General features: G+C 46.6%; 1 protein-coding gene across 8 annotated transcripts in view; it reads right to left on the reverse strand.

Annotated features, from left to right (window-relative positions):
* FHOD3 (formin homology 2 domain containing 3) overlaps window positions 1–19,045 on the reverse strand; it is a 455,751-nt gene that overhangs the window by 375,121 nt on the left and 61,585 nt on the right. For all 8 annotated transcript variants that reach the window (XM_034996005.1, XM_034996004.1, XM_034996003.1 and 5 more), the window contains exon 3: window positions 11,172–11,236. In XM_034996005.1, the coding sequence (XP_034851896.1) occupies window positions 11,172–11,236 (65 nt within the window). The remainder of the gene's footprint in view (window positions 1–11,171; window positions 11,237–19,045) is intronic.

Here is a 19,045-nt window from a genome sequence, read left to right on the forward strand (position 1 = left end):
CCCAGAGAAGCCTGGCCCGAGCTGTTCCAGGCAGTCTGTGAGGCCATCCCATTACAGGCCTCGTTTCTAGAATCTACTATCTTCCGTCAAAAAAAAGAAAGAAAGAAAATAGAGGAAAGAGGAGAAGAAAAATCCACAGCATGAATCTCATCCGTGACTGACATGGGCCTTGGCAATTCCCAGTGAGGACAGCTTTGTGGAGCTCCTTTTCAAGTCCCTAATGGGCTGGTAATTGGTTTTACGGCTTTCTGATGAAGTGTGAAGTGCTCTGCGGCACTCTGCTTTGCTTCCTGGTGGCTTCTGAGGCCTGGAGCCTAAGCCCGGTGAAGGGAAAAAGCAGAAGCCCCTGGCCAGCTCATCCCCACCCTCAGGAACCCCAGCCCCCAAGGTGCAGGACAGGAGGTAGAAGAGACACCAACACATGACCTGGTGGGACAGCTTTTGAAGGTACCCTGGGCCAAAGAAGTCATTTAAAAAAAAATCCTCCAGATACAAAGCCAGCTGACAGTAACTGTGATAGGTTATTTATGTGTCAAAGTTTACCATCACTAGAGAAGTTGTAGACAAAACATACAGATTATGTATTTTTTTGGTGCAATCTGAACAGCTTATCTGACCGTTCTGTAAATCTCAACTCGTACAGAATATTTTGACTACTTTTATAGTACTTAGGACATGATTTTTCCACTTTAAAGTTACACAATGTAACTAGCACTTGGTGTTACATTATGGTGTTTTCACTCCTTTTCATGCACCCAGTTGTCTTGTTTAATGACTGAGCACATTCTCAGAAGCTTTACCCTCCGTTTCGGGGGTCCCTTCAGGAGAACACCATTGGGGAACACACAGAAGGGGAGCATCGAGCTGCCCTCACGCTCACAAAACCCGCTTAATTTCAGCCAAGTTGAGAGTTTTTCAGTAAACATGCTAATTATTTGATTCTTGCCCACACTGGAACATTCTAAAATGTATCAAAACCAGGGTAACTGAAGAGAAGACCACCACAAAAAGACCCCAATGCCACTAGTTACGCAGGAATCATGGACTCAGGATGGCCAATTCCACTCTATCGTATCAAGTGAAATGTTAATGGAAACCTACTGATCTGCAGTTTGAAATCTGTCCACCAAGCAGAAAAGGGGAGCAACTAAATCATACCTTCAACACACAAGTTGAGCATTTTATGGGTTTTATAATTAAGAGTTCGACAATGTCTTACCCTAATATTTAATACAATTCTGATACCCAGTGGTGGATGAGGAAGGTCCTTCAAGAATGGGAGGCAAGACCTGCATCTCATCCAAGTCGGTTCTGTCTCTAAACACATCAGACATGCTACAAGTGCATTCCTTTGAGAACCAGGGGATGATCACATTTCAACTTTGCTCTGACCATCTGTAAAGCAACTGTGATGAGGAGGATGAGGATGTCTGCCATCATTTGCCCAAGGTAGCACATGCCGGGCACAGCACATGCTTGTACACACACTATCCCCACGAATGCTCACAGCACTCCCCGGAGGGAGGCACCAGGGCCCCCTTGTCCTCACCCGGATAAATAAGCAGACAGACCTCACAAGGTTGAGGGCAGGGGGAGGTAGCAAGGGAGGCCCCAGGCCCCACTCACATGGCTCTTCCTGGCACACATACAGGCCACCCAGGCCATGAGTCATGTCAGGCACTGCATTCCGGATCCACACAGCACTCCCACAGAACCCAGAGCCCTCCTGGAAACGCTTTAAAATGACATTCCACCCACGTCCACAGATTTGTTACTATTTAATTTCACATTCTACTTACTGCCTTTTATTCTTCTTCCTAAGAAAATACCAAACAAATTCATTTCTCAAGTAAATGAATTAAACTCGCATCAGTACCATGACCCTTTTAGCAGCTCTTTTGGGTTCCTGGACCAAATTTCAACATCTGTGTGTATAGGCTTTCCCACACCAAGCCTTAGACACCAAATGGGTGCCCTACAGTTCAACTCAATTCTGATGCTAACTATAGATAACATCACATGCCACAGGTTAAGGGCTCAGTCTTCCAAGACTGCCCACCATCTTCAGACGCCAATCACAAACCCAGTTGCTCACCTGTGCCTCCGATCTACCAGCTTTTGATCAGAGGTTCCAATGAATCCCTCCTTGAGTTTGATTAATTTGATAGAACAGCCCACAGAATTTAAACATTTTACTTGATCACCAGTTTATTATAAAAGGATGTAACTTACATGGAAATGATGCATAGGGCAAAGTATGAGAAAGGGGTATGGTCCTCCCATTTTCCCTACCCGAATCTCCCTGTGTTCACCAACCAGGAACCCTATCCTCTTGGGTTTTTATGGAGCCTTCATTATAGGCATGATTGATTGAATCACTCACCAGTGGCTAAGAGGTCAGGGATAGGACTGAAAGTTCCAACTCTCCAATCACAGGGGTGGTTCTTCCCATAACTCACGTCCATCCTTAAGGTAGGGACCAAGTTGCCTCATTAACATAACAAAAGGCACCTTTGTTGCTCTTATCACTTAAGGAATTTCAAGTGTTTTAGGAGCTCTGTGCCAAAAACAGGATGAAGGTCAAATATTTATCACACATCACTAGTACAGTGGCTTTCCTCAATCAACAAATACTTTGGGGTCTGCTTCTATGGGCTGGACACAAAACAGTCCACCTTCAAATGCTCAAGAGCTAACTGCTACCTGGAACAAAAACCCTACCTCCTAGATCTTCCCAGATAAGGACCAGACCTCCAAACCAAGAGCAAGAAGACTCCCAGCCTCCCACCTCAGAACCCTTGTGTTCCTTCCGGACAGCTCCTGAAGCCAGAGCTGACAGCACGTAGTTCTGATCAGTTAAGAGCCTTCGTTTCCAGGTCTTCCCCACTTGAAGCCCAAAAGAAAAGCTATGTCCAGCCAGGCAGGATGGAAGACCTGAAGGGATGTGAAAGCTCCAGATCCTCCTACAGCAGTCAGCAGCCGGGCTTGGAAAAAAGGGATTTCAACTGCATAACTAAACAGAGTCAGCTCTTGAAGGGTGAAATCCATTTTTCTCAGCTGATTTAAACTTTCCCCTGAGGCCATCTGTGAACCACACAAGAACTCTGAAAACCATCCTTGGAAGCCTGGGGAAACTTCGCTTAGGGAATATGTTTTGAAAGACCTATTTAGAGGTTTGGGTGGCACTTCAGACTTCCTAGACCTGAAAGGTCTCACTGGGCTCTGCAATCACAGATCTAGAAAAGGGCTGAAGACGATATAAATGGCCTAAAGAGAAAGCAACAGGCCAGTACAAAGGGCTCTAGTTGGAGAATTGAGAAATTCAAGCTTTACTCTCTCAGCCCTTCCCATGGCTAGTGAGGGTCCATGAAACCAAGGGTGGGAAAGGACCCAACTGCAAAGGTGCCACGCCCTGAACATGATTCATATTGTTTTTTTTAAATGCCCAAGGTAGGGGTCACCTGGGCAGCTCAGTTGGTTGATCATCCAACCCTTGGTTTTGACTCAAGTCATGATCTCAGTTGGGGGATCAAGCCCCACATCAGGCTCTGTACTCAGCATGGAGTCTGCTTCAGATATTCACTCTCTGTCTCTCAAATCTTTTTTAAAAATTTAATAAATAAAATGGCCAAGGTAAGCAGTCTATAATTTAGTAGAATTCTTCTCAAACTAATTATCTTCATGGCATTTTACAACTTGAAATACTTGCAGATACATTATCTAATTTTCAGAGTGGTAGTAAGCTGACCATTGAATCTAAAGTGGAATCTTTTTAAAAGGCTAAGAAATGATTGAAGTATCGACTGCATGCCAAATGCTATACCTTGTCCCACAAAGATTTCCCTAAATCCCTGAAAATGTATCCCCTTCCTGCCCACACCATCATAGTCCAGTTACCAGGATAGAAATAAATCACATCACCTCTCAGTACAATTAACAGAATTTTTTTTCTTTTCATTTTTTTTAATTATTATTTATTTGAGAGAGAGAGAATGCACATGAGTAGGGCGAGGGACAGAGGGGGGAGAGGGAGGAGGAGAAGCAGACTCCCTGCTGAGCAGGGAGCCAGACTCAGAGCTTGATCCCAGGACCCTGTGATCATGACCTGAGCTGAAGGCAGACGCTTAACTGACTGAGCCACCCAGGCGCTCCTATTTTCTTCTTTCCAATTAAACTAACAAGATTCCAATTAGGCTAACCTTTTTCATTTTCTCCTTTTGCTCTTCTGTCACTACTACTCTGGCATATGAATTTGAGACTACAGCACTTATAACCAATTCCCAAACACCTTTTTTACTGTTTTTGAATTAAATTTTGAACGGGCTGTATGTGTTGCTCAACTTCTAATGCTTTCCATGTGTTTTGATTCCCAAGTTAAAATATTTCCCATTTGGTATTTCTAACGCAATGGGAATCGGTGAAATGCGCCAAGAATCCCCACCCAAGAATCCATTTTTTCTAAGTCCCTCAGCAAGACCGGAAAAACACATGGGTGCACATCTAATCGTTGAAGAACCACCTTGTAGCAAGATATGTGCAAGCCATCCATCCTACTTTTCAGCTCCCATGCCCTCTGGATACCAAAATTTCTAGTAACCACTTTGTTTCCTAACATACTCTTAACTGTTCCATGACACAAAATGAAGCGGACTCTTCATGGGGGGAGCCCCAGGTGCAGAAAGCCCATCTCTAGAACTTGCATTACATTCCCCAGGCAGCTCAGACCTACAAGTAAAAAGCATTTATAGCGACACTCTAGAACTCACTCAAAGAACTCATTCAAAGGCATGGTGGTTTCCTTACCAGGGGTTGTTTTCTGGATAAAACTGAAGGTTCTGCTGGACAGCAACTTTGGAGTCTAGCTGCCAGCACGTGGTTTAAACTTGTAACATCTGCTACAGGTGTCCCCACCGCTAGGACTACATTCTCCAGAGTCCATTTCTGCCAGAATGTCATGTTCCTTGTTAAGGATATAAGCAATTATTAGGACAGGGCAAAGTAACATCAATAATGGTTCTAAGGCAATGCTCAAATATTATCCAACCATCTAACCTCTTCAGAGATAAAAGGTAACAAAGTTCTAAAGAGGCAAAGAATAATTTAAATAACGTCAAAGGGGGAAGGTAAGCGCACAAATGTGAAGTCAAACCGCCTTAAGAGACCCCCATATAACTGTTTTTCTTTCCTGTGGGTCAATCCATATTTGCTCATTTTTCCTTCCTCTTAATTCCCACAGCTGACCTGAGTTTCCAGCTGTATCTGGAAGGTTCTTATGCTAATTCTCTCATAGGTGTGTCTCCTTTTCTTTATCCACTCCCTGTATTTATGTTTACCTGTATGTCTGTAGACAGTAGAGTCATTTTTAAATTCATTCTCTAATTGTTCTTTTAATTCCTGACAACAAATCATTCCTGACCTATCTATATACTGTCCTCTAAAATTACAGCATGTGTGGACAGGTGTGACAGAACTAAATAGCCATCAGCATTTAAACACTAGACTCTGGGCAGTTTAACCACCTAGTGGAATGTTCCACATGCTTCCCCACAGGCTTTCTCCCTTGGGGGGTGGTGGTGAGGGCACATCTGTCAGTCACTGTTTGGCCATAAGTTCCCTTAGAGGTTGCCACCAACACAGAGTGGAAAGGCTGATCCCAGCCCAAGCCCAGTGGCCTTCTAGACATGTGGACATTCTGGGAGCGGAGGTAGATTAATAGGAAACAGATGATGGGAGGTGTTTATCTGATTAGCCCAGAGAGCCCGTTTTTACCTAGAGAACAGAACTGTGGGTAAAAACGGGTCACAGACTTGATGGGGTATAAAAGGGAGGCTTAACAATATATAGGAGTACTACAAGTCTCCTGCTACAAAGAGAGACGCAGAATTTCAAACCTGAGCCCAGTTTGTGCCGAGGCCAGCCACTCAGGTCTCTACAGAATGGCACGGACAGGAGATGGGCTACAGAATTTCTGGAAAATCCATGGATCCCTACATCGAAGGACAGATAATAGGAAATGTGACCTGCTGTGCCTAACCCCACTAGGCAAGGACATAGCCAGGACACTGTGAGCTTGGCCATCATGACATCCACTAACAGGGCAGGAGGAAACCCCTGCCCTTGTCCCTGTCCCAAGGCTACAGAGGCAGGATAAGAGCAGAAGCTGGGGGAATGCAGAGCAGAGTCAGCAAGAAGCCCAGGCCCAAGACTTGGAGTCAGACACAGGAGGGCAGGGGGGCCAGGAGAGAAAAGAGGGACTACGGGAGTGGTTCTGGATACAACAGCCTAGGTTATGGTTTCCACGGTCACCCAGTAGATGCATGGGCGCCCGCCCCCTTAGACAATATAGGGACAGCAGCACCTGTGTGGACCCACTCCTCTTCCCAGCACCCGGGGGCGGGGGGGAAGGGCAGGACACCCAAGCTACCACACAGGCTTCCAGTGTCTGAGTGCGCGTGCGCGCACACACACACACACACCATGCTAAGAGGCTCCTCCTCTTGATTAGCTAATTTAGAAATACCACCCAGGTGCTTTGAAGCCCAAGAGGGTCAAAAGGCATTTTGCCATTTGTAGAAGGAAACCTCTAGTTTTCATGGGAATTCTAGAGTCAAGAGGCAGGGAGGACCACATTGGAATCTAAATATCAGTCCAAAACCCAGTGTCACGTAAAAGCCAACCCGAGGGGCAAGTGAAACATCAAAAAACAGTTGGAGGGAGGCCTCCCTGCAGGGCCAGAAGGGCTCAGCCACATAGAACCCCAGCTCAAACTTAACACAGAAAGGGAAAGATGCTCAGAAGCAGGGGAAGTGGTACCGGGCCCAGTCAGAAGGCTTGGCAAGGTGGAAGAGGATACAAGCCTAGGCCTAAGAAGGCAGAGCCTGAGGAAGGGACTGGAGAACAAAAATGTATGTGGGGGTTGGGGGTAGGGTGAAGTCAGGGGTCATGAATCCCCTCAGTCACTCCTGCACTAGAAGGGTCTTCCTGAAATGTTGCCACCCCCCACCTCCATTTGCCATTCGCCTCTTCAGTGGAACGGTATAGCACGAAGCAGACCTGCATGACTTAGCTCAGAAGTCTTGGCAAATGATAGCTCATGTCTTGTTCTGTTGTTTGTGTTGCTGGAAATAGACTACTTTTTTGCATCAATGGGTAAAGCAGCCTTCTCCTCGTGTGATTTTTCTTCCTCTACAAGTGTCCTCTCTGCGATTTGACCTTTAATGAGCAAGGAGACTAACCTAATGGAGAGATTAGTCACCTCAGCTACCTTGTCAATTTCTGCCTACCTCATCTCTATCTTCATGAGCAGATATCATCGCCTAGGTTTGGGGGAAATACCTCTAAAGACTCTAAAAACCCTTTGTACCAGCTTGTCCTTCAAAACTGCCATCGGAAATATTTTGCAACCTTCAGCCAATTTATCCTTTTGTTTAACTCAATGCTGGATACTTTAAAGTGTCCACCTTATGGGTCACAGACTCTCACTGGACAGAGTTTATTCTCTTAATGAGAAGACAGGATCTGGTCCAGGAAACTGAAGTACAGAGGTTTTAAGTCCCACAAAATGCCTTCAAATCAAGCCAGAAGCAAACACTCAGATATTACCTTTAGGATCCTAACAACTTTAAATCTGTTTTGTTTTTAAATCCTCAATTCCATCTCTCGGCCCTACAATTCTTCCACTCCTTTTCTCTTCAAGATGAGATTGAGTCATCAGAGCCCTCTGAACATTTTTCTGGTGTCTGGAAATAGGATCACTTGCAGAGACCGAAAAATTTATTTTCTCTAGCTAACCTCATAAAAATGCAGACTTTACATGCCTGTCCTAGGTTTTTTTCCATCCATATCTAAGTTCATGCCTACAAAGTGACCATTGGTTTTTCTGAGGGACTGAAGCTAGATTTGGAAGGTGAATCATACATTGTTTGCCACAATGTTACATCAAGTGGTCATACTCAAAACTGTGCAAAGAAATAAAAATTAGAGAGGAGCATCTCTCTTTACTCTCTACCAAGATCTCATTCCAACTTCCTGCTTCAGCCCTGCTGCACTATCAGAAAAGGCCTGTGTTGGCTGCCAGCCATGACCTTCAAAGCAGTGCCCAGTGGCCTTCACTTTTTGTGAGGTCCGTTCGGTTGTGGACCATAAAGGCTCCACTCACTCTTGTCCCAATCAGGGCCAGAGTTCCAAAGTTAACACTGAAGAATTCCAACGGCATGTCACTTCCAATTCATCAACATGCAGTCCTGGATTCTAAACATTCCTATACTTAATAAAAGCAGGAATGAACGAGAAAAGATTGTAGGGTGAAAAAAACATTTGAGAAATTTAGTTGATAACATTTTAAACCCATAAGCCCAAACTGATCCTGGATCCTTCCAGTCCAATCTCATGGTGGGGAAAGGGGTCTTTGGGAAAATGGCATATGGTGCCAGGGGTAAGGGAACAGTGATTGTCCAATGCCTGTCATAGTTCAACCATTGCTCATATGGCAAGGAGGGGAAGTCATCTGGAAAAGAAACAAGGACTCAACCAACTGATGTGAAAAAGATTTTCTCCCCTCTTGTCATGTTTTCTTTTGTCATTTTGACTGAAGATTGTTCCAGGTTTGGGTTTTTCATCCCAAAGAAATCTCTAATATTGCCATTTGGAAAGGGAAAGAATATGTCACAATGGGGGTTGGTACTTCATACACACGATGCATACATTCCATTTTCTATACATAACCAAAGGATAATATTTAGTGCTATTATAATAAATCTATTCCAGATCTTGCCAATAATAGGAAATGGGACAAGAAAGAGCATTTAATACACAGGATAAACTTTGCCTTCTTGGGTACTGATGTTAATTTACACAGTCAAACCCTCCTATCTGACATAATTAGGGCTGAGGTAATGAATGGGAGAACTAATTAAAGCACAAAATCCTTCTGAAGTAATAAACACCTTAAGACTTTATTTTAATGTGCAGCTACAGGACCTGATCATCTTGGTTTTGCCTGTGATGAGACACTGGGCATAGAGAATAAGGACACACACCTTCACACCCACTTTCAAGCTAGGACCTTTCTTTGAACAAGGGTCTACTAACTAGAATTCTCTGTGGACCTTCTTTCATGAACCCCTCCACTGATGTGGTCCTGGGATTTCCAGTCTCAATTTCTGTGAAGTCAAGCAAGAACAGACACTTGTGAAGACTACATACAGCCCTTCTAGATTTTTTGCAATATTCCAACTTTTATAGTTGTTGCAACCCACCTATGTTGACAAATGCTTTAGTAGTAACCAATTTTGAATCTTGTCCAAAATAGTCAATGAATTTTCAAAGCAGTGACTTTTTATACTCCTATTTAATCAGTTTACAGGATATTCACCTACCACTTCATTCAATTACTTAATTCCAATAGCAAGCGCAACTGGCATTAAGGGGGTTTGGGAACACTCTGATCCTGTCAGCACCCAGTTCAACCCCTCCAGCAGGAAGGAATGCTTGTCCTGGGACAGCGCAGGATGGGCTGCTGGGGCTCAGTGTGTTATGGGGAGAAGTTGTGTGTTTTACATGGTATATATATTACAGGAGACTATAGAATACCTAAGTTAATGCAGCAAGTCAATAACATAGAAGCTGGTTTAAAAAAACTCCTGTACTTGAAATATTTCAGTACAAAAAGTGAATTTACACAAAAGGAATTAGTTCATTAGGATTCTGATCTACCCTATTTTAGTGTTAATATGCTTTCCACCACCTTACTATCTTGGGAAATACCAATTCATCTTCATGTCCCAAATCTCTACAGGTTATCAGCTATATTTCAACCAATAGTTAACTTCAACAGTATTCAGCACATAACATACTGGAATTTGTTCTAGTTCTGGCTGTGGGGGAAGGTAGGATTACCCAAAGTCATAGGTCACAGGCCTTTTCTTCAGGTAGACATGATTTATATATAAAGTAACAGGAAAAAGTGTAAAGCAGGTAATTAAAGCAAATGATTAAATATATAGTGTATATTTTTATAGTACATGGGTCATGGTCACTCAGTGCCACGGGCAGTTGAGAAGTGAACAGTCAGTGCTGAAGGTTCTACCGATCTCACTATGTTTCCAACAAGATTAGGAGCCCTCCCACCCTGAGGCTGAGGAGTCTGCTACACGATTCCTCGTTGGCCACACAGTCAGAGATGGTCCCTGGAGACTCTTCTGGCCTCACACATTTAATACTAGATGACCTAAAATTACGCGGATTCCCCCCACGTCCAGCCACCTCCTCACCCCATCTCTGGATCTCCAACAGAGAAGCAGGAAGAAAGGGAAAGGACCAGAAACAATCCTTCCCACTCCACTCCGTCCCCACACTCCAGGTGTAGACTGGGCCTCAACACGATGATTTGTGCTCTTAATGAGAGGCCTGAATTAAGACCACAACTTATAATAAAAGTAAAAGGACGCAGATACGGAAAACTTCTATGTATGAAGTGAATTTTAATTTTCTTTAGGACACTAGATACTTGCCTCAACTTAGCCCAACGCCAGGAGGAAACCAGGCCATGGTTTTAGATACGCCTCACATAAAAATGGTCTACTTCACATCAATAACTGCTTTCATTGCCATTCAACCCACATGTGTAGGTGGGGAAACCAAGAGGTACAGGAAATGGCTGCAGGAATGGCCCCAATGGGGTCCCTGTGTGACGCTTGCAAACCATTCTGAACCACAAATACATCCCCTCGACACCATATTGCTTGGTTTCTTTGTACGCCCCATCCTACGCTGACCCGACAGGTCCCTTTTTATCACCTGACCACAACCTGGAGCTGCAACCCCCACGTCCCCACCAGCTTCGAAGAGCCACCAGAAGGCACGTGACGATCACTTCAACTGGCTGGAGGTTCACACAGACACTGCCCCACAAAGAACCTCATCAACAGTCTGTCTTACCTCCAGCTCTCTTCACTCACTGAACAGCAAAAGAAATCAGAACGAAACAGGGATTCAAAAGCTATTGCCGGAAATTGCTTCACTAAACTAACAATCTGGGCTAGGGGCTTACCCAAGTAGAGAGCATAACCCTAAGTATCCTAGGTATTTTGTTGCTTAGAGAACATTTCTCATCACATGTTTAATCACTTGAGGGCAGATGGGAAGTATCCCCTTCTGCATCTGTCACTCACCGATGCAGGCGTGGACCCTCACGGACAGCTGTGTTCTCAGGATGATGCTGTGCTTCTTGCCCCGCCTAATGGAGACAGAAGACAAAATGGACACCGGGATCAGAGTGGTCGCCATGAGAACACCTACATGCTGTCAATCAACTTGAAGCTTCTGGCACACCCACCTCAGAGAGACTCTAGATAAGCAGGGACTGAAACAGAACGAGAATCTACCATGAAATAACGTGATGTCACAGGGCTTTACAGAAAATTAAACGATGAAGTTTGACTCTGTGGGATCACACACACATTTTATTACCAAACCTGGTCAACTCCTTCCATCCATATAGTGTGTACTCATGCTTGACCATGTTGGGAAAACTTTAAAATCTGTGCCCATCAAGTGAAATCCCTGGAATGTAACCACACACATCTGCTTGACATTTTTACATTTTTTGGCTACAGAAGAAGGGCACACAGTGGGGTCATCAAAAAGCCAGTTTGCTGTGAAGTCAAGACGGTTACAGCTTTTACCCCTTGCTCACAGGAAGTAGGAGTCCACCAAAGAGCTTACGGGCCATTTATTCTCAAGAATGCCAATTTATACCGTGAAAACAGGATGGCGGGGGGGGCGCCTGGGTGGCTCAAGACAGTTAAGTGTCTGCCTTCGGCTCAGGTCATGATTTCAGGGTCCCAGGATCGAACCCCACGTGGGGCTCCCCACTCAGCAGGGAGCCTGCTTCTCCCTCTCCCCACTCGTGCTCACACTCTTGCACCCTCAAACTCTTTAAAGAAAATAGGATGGGCCCTCCTCCCCAATTCTGCTCCTAGTGGGGCTCGTCCCATCCTGTGCAGAGAAGGACTAAAGCACCCAGCAGTTGAGAGGATAACTGGGAGAAAACAGGTGTCCTGGCTACCTAGGGGTAACAAAGGCTTTGGGATTTGGACAAAGGGAAGAGCCAGTGAATAAAGGTAAAATGGAGCCAGCCAACCAGCACAGCAGCAGATAACCTATGGGGTCTCTCAGTGGCTGAGCCCCATCCCATCACTTTTCTGGCCACTCCTCTCCCCAGTCTGGCAGTGCTCTCCTGCTTCCGGGTTTTGGGGTGGTGTTGGAGAGAACAAAATCTCACCAGGACACGTGACTAACATGATTATGAATTCACAGTAATGACTACAACAGTTTTTATTCTTGAGACCTGGTAAGAGGAGAAAATATGGCTTTTAAAAATGGTCTCCGGGCGCCTGGGTGGCTCAGTTGGTTAAGCGACTGCCTTCGGCTCAGGTCATGATCCTGGAGTCCCAGGATCGAGTCCCGCATCGGGCTCCCTGCTCGGCGGGGAGCCTGCTTCTCCCTCTGACCCTCTCCTCTCTCATGCTGTTTCTCTCTCGCTCGCTCTCCAATAAATAAAATCTTTAAAAAAATAAATAAATAAATAAAAATGGTCTCCTCCAAAGGCGAAAGGAAAACCACTTGCATAGGCCTACAAAATCATGCAGTGGCCTCCAGCCCAGCAGCTGCTTATAAGCAGAAAATCTGCATTCACGATCCCTTCAGATCCCTACGAGCCCCTCCTTTATTCTTTGTTCATCCGATTGTTTTACAATTGTTATGTGCAAGGCACTGGTCTCGAGGAACTTTTCTCAAGTATACAGCACTTGACCCATCTTCGCAAGTCTGTGATGCCTATAAACACGGGCTGCAAAACTTTCTTCACACACAAAAATCTTTCTCTGGACAATCCAGATGTTGACCTTCCTTCAAGTCTTGTGATCATGCTAGAAAATTCTAAGTGCATGGACCTGAACTATTGAACAAACTGTAGGGTGTCCTGGGACGGGGCCGGGGCGGGGGGGGTGGGGGGGGCGGCGGGGGGGAGTAGCCACCAGGTGTGCAGCAGAGATCAAGCTTGGAGCACTAACCTGAGAACCAGTGAGTTAAGGCCAGACCCTAATGATGAGTAACAGCAAACCCTGAGTCCACAGGCCCCAGGATTTTCTGTAACTCATGTTAGCAGTTAGGAGTCAATAAATAAAGCATGTAGACAAAAAAGTACATGCTTTAGATGCCCGGATATGGGGGGGGGGGGGGAGTATGGAATGCCAAGGGAAAAGATTCGGGAAAAGCTCAAGCCCGGAAAAGTTCAAGAGCACCGACTGATAGTCCTGCTTTTATCTTCAAGCGACTACAAAAAAAAAAATCGAATTTTGAGGAAGTGCTTGTTTTCCCACAGAATTCTCCAGTCCCACAGCGGGGGTGTGGTTTGATGGGGTTTGGGATTCTGGGCACCTGCACTGAAACGAGCCCCATCCTGGGCAGGGGGTGGGGGGTGTCTTTTCTGTGCTTGTGCACGGAGAAAGCAGGCAATTGGCTTGGTAATGCTAACCCCTAAGGGAATTAAAAGACCACAGAAGAAAGGCCTATTTTGTAGTTTTATCACTTAAAATTCCTCTGCTTCAACATTAGCCCTCCTTCCCCATCTGCCCCTGTACATGAAATCCTACAATGGAAGAAATCTGTGTGGGTTCGGGGGCCACGGGCTGTGGAAGCCAACTGAGAGAAAGCAGCCTCAGATCCCAGGAGTTCCAAGCAAAGGAGAGGACTGGCCTCAGCTGAGGGGAGTGGTAGTAAGTGGCAGCCAAGTCTACAGAAGGGGTCCTCCATCTCCCATCCCTGGTTTCTCCCACCTTCAATGTGGGTACCATTGCTGTGCCCATTTTGCAGATGAACACAACGCTAGTACAAAGGAGATAAACTGCATCAAGTCACACAGCTGGTAGAAATAGACCCAGGCTGAAAGCAGAGTGACGCCATGGTCACCTGCACCATCCTGCCCATTGCTGGACACCTGCCTAACCTTCTCCAGGGCTTACAAAGGATAAAGAGTCCAGGCATTCTTAGGTTTTAGTATTGAGGTTACCCCAGTTCCCTAACAAAAAGGACATACATTGAGGCACCTGAGTGGCTCAGATGGTTAAGCCTCTGCCTTCGGCTCAGGTCATGATCCCAGAGTCCTGGGATCGAGCCCCACATCAGGCTCCCTGCTCAGCGGGAAGCCTGCTTCTCCCTCTCCCACTCCCCCTGCTTGTGTTCCTTCTCTCGTTGTATCTGTCAAATAAAATCTTAAAAAAAGAAATTAGGAATTAAGATGCAAATTAAGACAATATTGGCTAACCAAGTAAGATTCTAATAATTCAAAGAATTGAAGTTCCAGGTTTCATTTAAATATATATCAAGGAGCACCTAGGTAGCTAAGTTGGTTAAGCGTCCAACTCTTGATTTCAGCTCAGGTCATGATCTCAAGGTCATGAGATCAAACCCTGCATAGGGCTCTGTGCCCAGCGGGGAGTCTGCTTCTCCCTCCCCCTTGCTCATGCTCTCTCAAAGTCTTTAAAAAAAATAAAAGCTTTAAAAAAATTTTTTTTTACTTTAATAAAGCAACTACTCTGGATGCAGAGATGGAATCCTCATTTCAAGGAGGCTATAGCAGCTCTACCCGTCCCAAGGAGGACTGACTACATTTGAACTCCAACAGGAAACAAACTTATTTTGGTTGAAGATATACCGTACCCACTACAGGCCTTCTTGCCTTGATGTGCTGCTGGAAGGCAAGCAGCCATATTTGAACTGTGATGAAGCATGAAAGATGGAAGCCACATCCTAAGGATGGCAAAGTAGAAAGATGAAATAAGTCCAGGACCCTAAGAGCATCTTGTCATCAACATACCGTCCTTCAAATGGCCCTAATTATCTAATTAGACTTCATTTTTAAGAGAAGTTTTAGGGGTGCCTGGGCGGCTCAGTGAGTTGAGCATCCAGCTCTTGGTTTCAGCTCATGTCATGACCTCAGGGTCGTGGATTCGAGCCCCAATCTCAGACTTCGCACTCAGCAGGGGAATCTGCTTGAAGGTTCTCTCCCTCTGCCTCTCCCCCAACTCGTGTGCTGGCATGCTGTCTCCAAATCTTTTTAAATAAAGTTTTCCTCCAAGGAATCACCCCTGCCTCTCTGGTCTTTGATGCTTGTCATCTGGGTCCCAGACCAACATTCCTCACCTGGCAACCTCACACCTTGAGTATGGTTCAAGGTAACCTAATTTGTATAATTGCTCTCTCTCCCTCCCCAAATTGGTCCCACTCCAGAACCTCACTACTTTTCTAAAGTTGCTGTTTGTATACTAGCCAATTAATGTCAGGTGTTCATTCTACCCTTGTCTTGCTGTAGTCAGCTAGTACCACAGCACCCTCCCCTCCCCACCCCCCCCCCCGCCCCCACCACTTCCTCTGCCACCAGGCTCAGGTGCTAGAGATCACGGTGGGCCACATCAGACAGCAGCCTCCCTGCTCAAAGTTCTGTACACTCACACCCCCCTCCTGGTTACTGGACTTCCAAGAGGACTCCCCTTTGAAGGTTAGGTCTCTTCTGACTCCCAACCCCACCTTAAAGCCCAGTGCCCACCCACGCTCACCCACTCCCGCCAGATGCCATCTTTGTCCAGTGATGCGGTCGGCATTTGAAGGTACTTAGAGCCTTTCCATTCCCACTGTCCACTCAGCATAGGAGTAGATTCTCTCCTCGGATTTCCTGCAGAACCATCTCCTTCCCAGGCAGCCCAAGAGGGCTTTAAAAAGCACCACTGCCTAGGCCCACCCCCAAGTTCTGATTTCATTGGTCTGAAGCTGAGCAGGAAGGGAAGTTGTTCAAGTTCCTCAGGTGGGTGCAGGACCCGCTCCAACACTGAAAACCTAGGCTGTAAGTTCCCAACCAAACAGCAGACCACCTGAGGAGCTTTTCAAGAAGCGAGGATCTGGGCCTCAGCCCACCCTCCTAAAGCAGGCGCCTAGAAGCTACTATTTCTAGGCAGCTTTCTTCCAGGTTATTCGGAGGCAGCCCAGCACTGGCCCAGGGCTGGTGTGCAAGGTTTTAGGTGAGGAGGGGTTCCACAGCCATCAGATTTTCAGAGTTTTTTGCATCCCAAGAGGTCAAGTTTGAAGGAATAAGTAGTTTTTCCTTCTTACTATCGGACAGGAAACCTCATCCAGTCACCTCTTTGTCCGCTTCTAGACTAAGCAGCATTGAGAAATCACCTACATTTTGAACCCAAATCTAAATAACTTACTGAACCTGAAAATCCAAGCCATACACAAACAAAAACCCTGGACAAGCTGAAAGACAGACTCTGGTTCAGGTGTGGATGGGAAGCAGTGAGCAGCTTTTCCTTACTCTCCTCCTAGGTGATGACCTTCAGCTGAGAGTATAGGCGTGTTGTCCGGGGCTCTTCTAGCAAGTCAGCGAAGGAGACGAAGGGTCTCCTGTCTTCTCAGTGGGCACCAGGCTCAAACTGCAGCCTCCCAAGCCTGGCCGCTGGCCTGGGTGAGGGAGAAAACCGGCCCTTTTCAACCAAAAGGGGCCATCCTGGCAAGTTCAGGGCTCCACTCTTTGCTATTGAGCTCCCTCACCCACAAACCATGCAGAAACCTCAGGGGTCCGTGCCCCCCACACACACACACACACATGGTTCCTTGGGGTTTACAAGCTATAGGCTGAGAAGTTAGGCATCTTAGAGCCAAACCAGGGCTCTCCACAACCCCTTTGTACCCCTACGCACATCGACTGCAAAGCTGGAAGGCTGGGGGCACAAAGGCCCCTGCACACCAGCTTCCTCACCTGCACCGGAGGGGACTTAGAGCCGGCCCATTGCACCGTCCTCTCAGCGCGGGAGTTCACGGTCCCTTGCACAACTTACGGCAGCATTTTCAGGAACGGTCTTCCCAGGCTGCCCTGGAGGGCTTTAAAAAGCAGCACCGTGTGGGCCCACCCCCAAGTTCTGATTTCATTGGTCTGAAGCTGAGCGGGAAGGGAAGTTGTTAAAGTTCCTCAGGTGGGTGCAGGACCCGCTCCAACACTGAGAACCTAGGCTGTAGGTTTCTGACCAAACAGCAGACCACCTGAGGAGCTTTTGAACTGGCCAGGATCCCAGGCCCCACGCCAAACCTCCTGAAGCAGGCGCCTAGAAGCCAGCATTTCTAGGCAGCTTTGTCCGGGGGTATTTGGCTCTAAGTCCCTTCAAATGTTCAGCCCTTTCCAGCCCTGCCCGGCCTGAGCCACAAGCCTCCCACTGGCAAGCCCTCCCCAGCCCCCAGGGTTGCACCCGACTTCCCCACGCACACACAGCCCTGTGAGGACCAGCAGGGGGTGAGGAGGAGTTAGCAGCACCCCAGCCCATGAGGGGACTGCGAGAGAAGCAGCGACTGTCTTCAGAGCTGCCCCCGGGGTGCAGGCCTGAACAGAGCCAAACGCAGGGAAAGGTGAGTACCCTAAGTGACCGAGACAAAGGTAGGAGCGCTTGGGGATGCACACCCCACGTGCAACAACCACACTGATCCTCACCGCACCTTGCAGCTCTCAAGTGCTCCTCAAGCTCCTCGGAGCTCTACGGTGCTCCCCCCACCCACGGCCCCCTCGCCCTCGCAAGGCCGCTATCCCCTCCAGGGCTAACCTCAAGCCCCATCTTCTCGGTGACAGGTCCCTGGCACTGGTTTTCTTTCGGAGGCAGTGGAGGTAGAAATAAGCAAAAAAGAGTCTGGGCTCTCTGGCCCAGCTCTGCCCTGTAGGCAAGGATCCAGCCTTGGTTTCCTTAACTAAAAGAAATGAGATTTCAGAGTGCTTGATCTGCATGGACCCATCCAGGTCTAAAATCCAGTGATTCCCATTTCAGTGTATCTACTTCTCAAATGCTGACTGTAATTATAGTAAGGGCTATTCCTTTTGAATTTGTATTATATGCTGGGAACTAGCTCACTGTTTTAGATACCACACGTCATTGCATTTTTTCCCCACAACAACCCAACGAGGATGCATTATGATTATCCCCAGTTACTAGGAGACTGGGGTTCAGAGAGGGGAAGTAGCATCCCTATGGTCACACAGCCATGAGACTAACTGCAAAGCCCATGTCCCTAACCACCAGGCCATGCTGCTCCCCACTGTGCTCTCCTCCAGTCCCAGAGACCTTGTTGGGATCCCTGCTGACACAGGGAGGTAAATGGAATTGAGTAGTATCGTCCTCATTTTATAAATAAATTTTATAATCTCCTATCAAGAATAAAGTGGCTTGCACAAGGTCACACAATGAAGGGTCAGGAATAATCATCCAGAGGGTTCAAGACTTCTGGTTCTGTGCACCATGCTGTGGTGGCTAATTTCCCTGGCCTTGGAAGGCAATAAATAGACCTGGCTCCATTTTGGTAGCATAATAATTGCTTTGTCCTTCCACTTTTGAAGGTCTTTCTCCTCTTCTCCGATTAACTATAGCTTAAGTGATAATTCTAAACAAGGAGTGAGGTAATTTTTAGTCTTGGCATAAAAGAGCAGGGTAATGGACAAGAACAAAGAAACTCCTCTAGCAAAGAAATTCTCTCAGAACACCCTGCACAAAAAAACACCACCATTTGCACACTGCCTGCCACACGTTGTCATTATATGGGGACAACTTTAGCAGATTTTTGCTATAATTCACACAAAGAAATCAAGAAAAAAATGGTTTCATGTGTCCTTTTCATGCCTCCAAAGGGCAATTCTTAACTAAAAAGAAATATTTTAACTCCCATTCGTGGGAGACAAGAGTTCTCAGGCACACAGACTTTGCCAAGTGCCACCCTCCTAGGGGAGGACCTGGGAGGGACACTCAATGCAAATGACACTGCAGATGTGTTCAGATGCCTCCCACCTGTGCAGGAAGGCTCAGCCTACAGGCTGCTTCCAACCAGCTCCCAGCAAGCTGCCATAATGCCGCCAGGGCTCAGTGGTGGTAGGTGACCCAGGGATAAAGGAGGACCCGGCAAGGCCAAGGCATCATCATCCTGGCCTGTCTTCTGCAACCTAAGCCAGGGACAC

This window comes from Mirounga leonina, unplaced genomic scaffold, assembly GCF_011800145.1.
Source record: "Mirounga leonina isolate KUSES-001 unplaced genomic scaffold, KU_Mleo_1.0 Mir_93, whole genome shotgun sequence".
Lineage (NCBI taxonomy): Eukaryota > Metazoa > Chordata > Mammalia > Carnivora > Phocidae > Mirounga > Mirounga leonina.